At 38.2% G+C, this 9,548-nt stretch overlaps 2 protein-coding genes across 2 annotated transcripts in view; both read right to left on the reverse strand.

Annotated features, from left to right (window-relative positions):
• mfsd3 (major facilitator superfamily domain containing 3) overlaps positions 1-6,020 on the reverse strand; it is a 30,301-nt gene extending 24,281 nt beyond the window's left edge. The window contains exons 1-2 of the mRNA XM_014012047.1: positions 5,970-6,020; positions 4,690-5,491 (exon numbers count right to left, since the gene is read on the reverse strand). Coding sequence (XP_013867501.1) covers positions 4,690-5,389 — 700 coding nt within the window. The 5' untranslated portion in view covers positions 5,390-5,491; positions 5,970-6,020. The remainder of the gene's footprint in view (positions 1-4,689; positions 5,492-5,969) is intronic.
• A 591-nt stretch (positions 6,021-6,611) lies between these two features.
• anxa1a (annexin A1a) overlaps positions 6,612-9,548 on the reverse strand; it is a 6,711-nt gene continuing 3,774 nt past the window's right edge. Inside the window, exons 6-12 of the mRNA XM_014012051.1 lie at positions 8,773-8,863; positions 8,321-8,400; positions 7,799-7,943; positions 7,606-7,701; positions 7,444-7,502; positions 7,213-7,335; positions 6,612-7,105 (exon numbers count right to left, since the gene is read on the reverse strand). Of these exons, the coding sequence (XP_013867505.1) occupies positions 7,046-7,105; positions 7,213-7,335; positions 7,444-7,502; positions 7,606-7,701; positions 7,799-7,943; positions 8,321-8,400; positions 8,773-8,863 (654 nt within the window). The 3' untranslated portion in view covers positions 6,612-7,045. The remainder of the gene's footprint in view (positions 7,106-7,212; positions 7,336-7,443; positions 7,503-7,605; positions 7,702-7,798; positions 7,944-8,320; positions 8,401-8,772; positions 8,864-9,548) is intronic.

Here is a 9,548-nt window from a genome sequence, read left to right on the forward strand (position 1 = left end):
AACTGGTGAAAATTTCATGTCATTAGCACCTCTAGTAATATAATTACTGAGAAAAATGGTGATGTGTTTAATACTTATTTTACCCGCTGTAAACTGAGCCTGGTGGGCTGCTGAATTTTTGGTTGTTTATTTACTTTACAAATAATGAAAATTTAATACTCAGCTAAGATACAAAGTTTTGAAATTTTCTGCCAGTGTTATTATTATTTTGTACAGGCAGGTCAACCTTAGGACTAATGTCCTGATACAAAAAATTTACAGTTTTAATCCTTCAGAACAGGACTGTCAAACTCATTTTCACAGTGGGCCACATGAGCGTTATGTTGGACCTCAAAGGGCCAGTTGTAATTAACTTTGACATTTTGTGTTTAAGACTTCCCATTTCTCATCTCATTGATCCAAATGAAGATATATTTTTTTCTAAGCAGGCTCTCAAAATAAAAAAGTAGGACCCACATTACACTGACTGAACAGAGACGGGTTTTATTCTGCAGAAAAAGTTGAACTTCAACTCACTACATCTCAGAATCAGTTGACTCTGCCTTGATTATTATTCATTTTTGTGTGTAACCCATTGTATAAGATTTATGAGTTGAATGTATTGAAATGAACATGTAGAGATCTAAAATGAACATGGGAAATAGCAAAAATAAATAATTTTGCGGAACCTTCTCCTTTGCTGCTTGTTTCTCTTAAGGCACCATGTGGTGGCTGTTCATTAATTCATTCTCTACTTCACCCCCCCATAAAACCCCCTGCAGTCCTTTTTTCTGCCTGAAAAATACTCTAAACTCTCTGCCCACATTAGTAAAACAAACGCAGTGCAGCACAATAAACATTATCTTTGTCAAACTTTATTTATTTATTTTGTTGCGGACATGGTCGAGGCACTGATTGAACTGTGGTTATTGAGGAGGTCGTAGGTGATGGAGCTGCACCACCAAAAAGTATGGCCTAAATATGTGTAACATTTAATTAGTTGCACCAAATGTATGTAGATGCAAATTAAATCAAAAACTGAGATTTGGAGGAGGGGGGGGATCGAGGGTAATTTGCTATACTTTCCAGAAAATAATGTTTCCCTATCTGTTCTATTATAATGCTTTAAAATCTAAAGTATTAATGAGGAATGTTCTTTTAGCTCCACATGTTTGATGTTTTAACTACATAAACACACCAACAGGCGCTTCAGTGATCCCCAAAACTAGACTCACAAACAAGGCACAAATGGAAGATATTATTTAGAAAGTTCACTAAAGATCACACCTGAAATATTTTATTCTTTATTTGCCTTCTTAAAGCTCTTACATCTCACTTGCAAATATTTAAATACAGTAAACTGTAATTATAGATCATCTACATTTAAACTACTGAACTTTCAGCTGTTCTGTAACAGAGTATCAGTGCTTTAAAAAATTGTAATTAAATTATAAACTTCATATTAACTGTTTCACAAATTAAGGCTCCAAATGTATTTTGGGAATAGAGTATGAAAAAAGGGATTTCTCTATATATTTGTAATTCCAAGCTGTTATTGTTTGTCTCTTTCCTGGCTTGTTTCCATTTTTTTTCCTGCAACACCCCCCACCCCACCCCTCCACCCGTCCGTCCCTCCTGGTCTATCCAGACAGTTCACCCATCACGCTCATGGCCTCAGATAGCACAGGGGTCACAGTTTAGACACAAGGCCGCCCGTGATTGGCCCCAGTGTTGGACGCAGCGCAAAACTCAGAGTTCATTAGAGGTAGATGAGAAAGAGGGGGATGTTGTGCTCATATATGCATGTGAGTATGCAAAGTGAGGGGCGGAGGGGGTTCAGACAGGCAGATTACCAGTCTCAAACAAACCCCTTGAACAAAAACAATACTGTCTCACATTGGCAATTATGCCGGGAAACCCAAGCTAAATCTAAAAAAAGGTTTACAGACATTTTTTTGTTTCTAGAAACCAAGAAATATTTTAAACAGAAGAACAATCTAACAAGCGATCTGACTGCTAATGAAGAGATCAAACATGGCACTACAAACATTAAGAGTAATAATTGTAATCGTGAGAATCAACAAATAATGTGTGTCCATGTGTGAGCTCGTGTGACAGAGAGAGTGTCGGGGGGTGGGGGGTGCTCCCTAGACAGATTAGGGGGTCCAGCCAGCCTTCATATTTTGTCTCGTAGTGTCGTCTGCTGGGGATTATCCGATTACTGAGCCACCCTTAACACTGAAAAACACGCCCTCTCATACACACACTGTTCAAAAACAAAGGCGTATATATTCATGCACATACACAAGTAACATGTAAATATGAGCTGACAATTACATTCCAACCACCCACGTACACGTAAACACACATCAGCAGGATGCACTGTCTTCCATTTCAGTTTCTTAACAGGACAGACACAAAGACGCTCTAATCCTTACATAATCCCCTTCTGCTACCAAAAACCAAACTCTGGTCACATTAACTCTCGCTACCACATGCTTAAAAGCATAACTACTTCAGAAATACTTTTAAATTCAGCTTTGTGTTGCACTCAAATGTTCTCAATCAATATGTGTGTGCACAAACTCATGACACATTTAAACTAACTTTGCCATATTTTAGTATTTTTTTTTTTCACTTTTTAAACAACTGTTTTATCAGTTCAGCAGATGTAATTCTTTGTGTGCACACAGGACCTGCTTGGATAGAAAATAATTTACTTGGACAATTACTTTTTAAAAATACAGTACACTGGTTGATGTGTTTAAACCCTAAAGAAATACCAACAGTGACACCTAGTGGTGATTTGAAGGTCCTGTAAGACGAGGAGTGACATTTCAGTGAGAAAAGAAAGTTGTGCAGAAATTTTAGTATTTTTTAACTGTTCTTAAAAGTTTAACTTCTCAGTCAAACATCCAAACAAAAGCTAATAAAAATGGATGAGATGAAAGGTGTGTGCCTGTTTCAAGAAAGGGTTGCAATTATTATTTTTTCTTCCTTTTTATAGACCTTTACTTAATCATCTAAACTAAATACTTGAATAGAAGTGGACTTTCTTTTTTGGTGAATTTACTGAAAAGACCAAAAGCCCTTCGGATAACAGCGAAAATATTCAGAAAAGGCAACGGAGGAGGTCCTATTATCTTATATTCAAGCACTTTTGAAAACTGACCTGAAAAACTGATAAAAAAACAAACACTTAAAGTTTATTTTTCACATTAATAGAATGTTTAGCTAAATATAATATTTGTTGGTTATTTAGTAATTGATGCATTAATAACAAAACTAATTTTAGGACAGATTTTTTTCAGAATAAACTGTGAAATTTGATCCAACATCTCAGACTGTACCAATGTTTGGCACAGATAAAATATAATTTTAAGGGGTTTAAAGATCCACTCTTTGATCTCCCTCTAAACTCAGAAAGTCAGACTTGCTTAATGAACTTTTTTATTGTTGTTGCTGCTGTTATTGTGCAAACTATATCTAGACATTTAATGGTTTATTAAAGTATCTGGTGGACATTTATTCTTTTATATCTTCTCAGGGGTTCTCAAGCCATCTGGGTCTGGGGACCCCTTACAAGGGCGAAAAAAATTCCAGGGACCACCTCATAAACCCCATGCTGTTTCAAAAGATAATTTATTGTCATTTCAACCCCTAAATGCCATGGGAATTTATATTTTTATTAAGTTTATTATGATTGTTTTATTAGTTCATTGTTCTCCATGTATTTTTAAAAATAAAAACCAAATTAACATTATAGTAAAGATTTTTGAGGACCCCCAAGATAACTCTCGCGGACCCCTGGGGGTCCAGGGCCCCCAGTTTGAGAACCTCTAGCTTAAACAACTAATACAAAAGTCTTCACAGGCTCACCTTGTTGGTTTTTCAAGTTCAGTCAACAAAAAACAAAACAAAAAAAAAACAATAAATAGTAGGGGTAGCATTATCACAGTACTGAAGAAATTTTGTAACTGATAAATTGAATATTAGATTCAGTTTTGTATTTTATACTTTTCTGATCATTTCAGTCTGTAAGGTTGAAGTTGACAAAGAGTTGGTGTGTTATCATGTATTCTTTCTCTTAGCCTAAACAAAACTGAGTGATGTTCTGACGTCTGACGTAAAAGGTAACACCTCTGGGGTGTAACCAGGAAGAGGTGTACATTATAAGCTCAATTCATTATTATAGTAGAAAGAAGTTGTCAGTGTTTTGCAGAGTGTCTGCTCAGAGCAGAGCTCCCGTGTTTGTTTTGGTTTGGCCCAAGGTTGTACGCTGAGGCCTGTGCTGCTGAGAGCTGAATGAAGCTGATTGGAGTCAGGGGACTGAAATAAAGTTTTTAACAAGAAATCCAGCTGAATCCTGTTTATTCGGACATAACATTTGGAGCAACGCATATTTTTCCAACAGTACTATGTAATATAATTTGTTTGCATGACATCAAAATTTATATGATTTTGATTCAATTCACAAGTTTGCAATTAATATGAGAGAGCTCATCTAACACTATCATTTAGTAAATGATTGCTAGATTGGCATATGATGACAATGTGGATTGATGTTTTTGTTTTTCCCTGATGTAATTGAATCATTAATCATTTAATCCACACATCAGTGTGGATCAATAAATAGGAAGATATCCCTTTTGTCAGCATTTTTTTATGAATGTTTTAGTTTAAAAATCTTTACATATTATTGAAACTTACCCAGTTTGTATGTCAGCACATACAGGACAGTCCAAGGTGTGCCAGGAACTGCCAGCAGTTTCCTCCAAACCTTCCATGGTCTTATAATTTCAGCTCCCTGTCCACCCCTCCTGCTGCCATCTGCCAGCTGCCCCCTCACCCCCTCATCGTCCAGCACAGGGGCCCCCCACACAAACAGAGCCACTCCTGCATACACAAATGTCAGCAGCATAAACATCCAACCCCATCCAGCCACATCAATCACAGCCAGGAGCCCGCCTCCAGCAAACACTGATCCAGCCTTATAACCTACGACTTGGGCAGTGTTGCCCAGACCCAGTTCTCCACGTCCTTTCAACAACCCCACTGCTGCTCCGTCTACAGCGATATCTTGAACAGAGGCCAAGGTGTTCATAGCCAACAGAGTTCCAGCCACTCCCCAGATATGCGCTTCTGGGGCCAGGGCAGCACTCAACAGACATGTCAGGGCCAGCCCAGACACCGTCCATACCAGCCAGCGACGCTTAGTGCCAAGTCTGTCCACCAAAGGGGCCCAGAGCACCTTGAGTACCCAGGGGAAGTAGAGGATCTTGGTGAAACCGATGCGGGTGAGAGAGTGACCAGCTCCACGCAGGTAGACAGGAAGCAGAGAAGACTGGAGACCATAGGGAATGCCCTGGACAAAGTACAGCAGGCCCAAGAAAACTAGTTTGTCATTCATGGTCTTCCTCCAAACGTAGCTGTGTGGTTGAGCAGCTGCTGCAGTGGTCCATGAGTCGGGTCACTGCCTGTGTTATGGCTTGATACAAATGAACTGACCTCCCTGAAATACAAGAAACAGAGAAGGAAACAATCAAAGGTAGTGAGGATAAACTAGTTGTATGAGTTTCTGAGGAGCTAAATACTTCAACACATGTACTTTAGCAGCCTTATAAAGCTGGCACCTTAATGTTGTTTTACTGCTCTCCTGCCCAGCTCAGTTACTGTAACACTACTCCGGCTAGCAAAGGTCTTCTACAAGTCAAACGCTGTTTTACTCGTTCAATATTACGACTATAATTGCGTTTTCATTCTTTGCTTTAAGTTACTACATCGGCACATTAAACGTTTTGCAGCCAAAAGATGTCACTCAGCAGCTCGGTTAGAGAAGCTAGCTCATCATGCAGAAGAACATTAGTTATGTTGTTTGTCAGCCTTATAAAGGTGTTGTTACAGCGGAAAAGTAATAAGCAGTAGTTCGATATGGATTATGAGAAGCGTTTTTATTTAAAAATTTTAAATATAATCGAAAGTTGTTTTACCGGCGTTAGCTGACTCCTGTGTGTTGGGTATGGTTGTTGTGGGATCACCTTTTTGCACGCGGAGAACTTCTTCGTGGGTTTTACAGCAGCTGGCACCTTAAAGTTACAATACTGCCACCTCGTGGATTTAAACGTATCTAACACCCTTAAAACTGCAACCTGTTTTTAGACTAATTTGATTCTTTTCTTTTTGTTGATGTTTTTACTTGAGTTAGATGTAATGTGTTAACTTTTGTGTATTTTGCTTTGCTTATTTGTAGAAATTTTTATTCTCAGAAAAGCCTCCATGAGCTGAAAACTGCATGTGGATTAGTTATACAGTAGCTTTTTCTGATTCCTTGTTTGACCCACAGTTGAATTACCTCATATAGCAGTTCATGTCTGATCTGACACATTTGTAAAAATAGATCATTAACGTTACCACAGCCCTTAAAAAACCTTTTTATGCCATAAATATTGCACTCTGCTTAACCGTGTACTAAATAAACACTGTAAATGTTGATGTTTCTTTTTTAGTGAATTGTTTTTTTTTATTTTGTATTGTCAAATTTAGTACATTTTTACTCCTTTATGCATTGTAATGTGTTAAATAAACTGGTTTATTTGTGACATGTGCAAGAAAGGAAATGTCTCAGGAAGCTCTTCATTTTAAAACCTTTATTTGCAGATACGAAAGCTCCTTCAGTAGAATTTCTCCCACTTAATATTTGTAACATGATTATAAGTATATGTCATGAACACTGCATTACCCATCCTGAGTTTCATGAGCTTCAAGTGTAAAATAAAAAAAAAAACATAGAATATTCGGGAGCACAGTTCTAGTGGCATGCTGTTGTAAGGTCAATGCTGAACATTTTTGGAATAAATCTTAGTTCCCAGGGCAAAAATCTTTTCGCGGAAGCAGCGCCAATTTCATGAAATTCTTATACTTGTTGCTAAATATCATGACATCTCTTTACTTCTCCACAAATTTGCATAAGGCACGATATGGGTGAAGAGAAAATGGGTGATTTGCCACAGATGGACATCATGGAGGATATTTGGCTTCTTTGCACTTTGTTCCCAATGACATATTTTTAGTTTTCACCCCCACAAAGAGCGAGAAGGATCTTCTCGTAGTCTCCTTTTGTGTCATCCTAAAAGAACAAAAAGATGAATCAGTGGAGCTCGAAACACGTTTAATATGGAAACCCTGCTAAAGAACAACTAATTTTGTTATCTTTATTAGCAGAAGCCTGCTCACCAGAATATCCTGGTAGAGGGTTTTGCCGTATTTTTTCTTGTACTCATCCTTGATCCGTTTCATGTCGATCTCAGAACGGCTCACCATGATGCGGGTCAGGATAGGTTTGCGGGTACCTGAACCCTGACAGGGAGGATTAGAGTTAGGAAAAGCTTTAAGTTGCAGGAACATGCTTTAAATTATAGATGTTGTTAAGTATACAGTATTTTGTAAGCTGTGTCACATATTTACCTTCATGGCCAAGTAGAGCCTTTCTGCAAAGAATGCAGCCCTGCTTCCAGCACATTGCACTGTTAAAATGTAAGATAATTGTTAAAATATATGGTTTGTGTCCAGTTTGTTGGTTTTGTGCTTGAGTAAAAAGAAAAAAAAAGTGTATAAATCTGTCTTTACCTATTGCTTTGAGACAGTTCTTTATATCTCCCTTCAGCTCCAGGTCAAGAGCTTTGGACACATCCACTTTGCTGTACTTTGAGTACTTCTCAAAGACTAGAAAGAAGAAAAAAAGAAGAAGCAGAGAGGTTAAACAGTTTATCTCACAAGGACGAATAGTTAAAAATAAGTGAAATTCTTCAAGCTATCTGACCTTTGCGAAGATGACAGGCACTCCTGGTGGTCAGGATGTCGATGAAGACGGCGCAGTCTGTGCCCTTCTTGCCCTCCCCAGCCTCGTACAGAGCCCTGGCATCGCTGTCAATCAACTGCTCACTAACTCCTTCAGTCCTGCCGGCCTGCATCATGCAACAACATGCAAGGTTAAGTTACCAAAGCCAAAAGGCCCAAATGAAAACAACAACAACATCAATCTAACAAAAGTAAGTACTGGTATTTAAAAAGAAAAATTTAGGCATAAAGTGATCTGGATTGTAATACATATAATGCTGCTTTGAATGTTAATTAAAAAGATGCTTATATTGTTGAGTTTGTGTGTACACATGCATGTGTATCAAGGGAGTGAGTTTATCTTTCTTAAACCACATGAAGTCTAAAGTAGGGTGTGTTGCCTCAAATCCTGATGGTGTCCTGGTGCTATGACTGTTAGGATAATTGCAGTAAATTAAACTTCATAAAGAACCACATGTTTAGCGGCAGAAAGCTGCATGTGTACCTTGCAGAGAGCCAAGAGGGCAGCCCTGAAGTCTCCACTGGTGTCAGACCTGATGTCCTGCTCCAGATCCTTCTTGAATTCTTTGAAGAATAAAAAAATAAATAAAAGTTGTGATTTAGTACAAACAATTGGCTCAAAAGCAACAATTTGCTTTTGTTTTTTATATTTTTGTATTGATAAGTTTTGTGCTGCTGAGACCACTAAGATGTCTTCCGCAGTGCTTGTTGTCTTTCACACCAAATGCATTCAACTCTATCAAATTTCACTTTCTAACATTTAGTTCTTTGCTGATTCTTTTTGTTGTCTTGGTTTTGTTATCAAAAAATGTACTTCTGAGTTCCTCCTTTGTGCATGCATTTTAGTCTTGGTATTTAAGTTTACCCTTATGCACGTTTTTAGCTCCTCAGACTGTTTTCTTACTAGTTTTAAGACGTATTTTTGTTTGCACACACCTTCTTTGTAGGCTTTCTTCAGGTCCAGGATCTGCTTGTTGTTTCTGGAGGCAAGAATCTCCACCAGGGTGTCCTCATCTGTTCCAAGACCCTGAGAAAGGCGGCACAGAGAGACAGCAACAAACTCAGGTCCAGCAACGACATTTAAGCTCCCATTAGGAAAACAAGAAATGAATGTGTGGAAGTGGGAGAGGGAGTTGATGTGGCAAAAGTAAAAGCTATTGAAAGGTCAGCGAATTCACCATAGAGCCTTTATGTTTTGGTTGTAATGCACAGCGAATTTTGCAGTGTTAAATCAACACTTAAATAGTTAAATTTAACACGGTGTCCGAGTCTTTTTGGTCCTTTTCTGAATTGGTGTCAGTTTAACTCTTTCCAAAGTGTGAAATTCTTAGAGTACACTTTAACTCTAAACAGAGTTCAAACTTAACACTGATTAACACTGTACAGTGTTGATGAAACTTCAAGTCAAATAACTCTGATAAGAGTAAATATGATTCTGAGCAGAGTTAATAAGGTACTCCACTGTGGTGACAAATCAACTCTGATTCTCATGCTTTTCAACACTGCACTGAGTTATTGATGGTTAACACTGGAGGTTCATATACCTCCTATGAGTGTTAATTTGACACTACTGTGTTGATTATTACCTCCGCCAAGGGCGAGGTAATGTTTTCGGTCACGTCTGTCTGTCTGTCTGTCTGTCTGTCTGTCTGTCTGTCTGTCTGTCTGTCTGTCTGTCTGTCTGTCTGTCTGTCTGTCTGTCTGTCTGTCTG

This window comes from Austrofundulus limnaeus, unplaced genomic scaffold (genome assembly GCF_001266775.1).
Source record: "Austrofundulus limnaeus strain Quisiro unplaced genomic scaffold, Austrofundulus_limnaeus-1.0 Scaffold88, whole genome shotgun sequence".
NCBI lineage: Eukaryota > Metazoa > Chordata > Actinopteri > Cyprinodontiformes > Rivulidae > Austrofundulus > Austrofundulus limnaeus.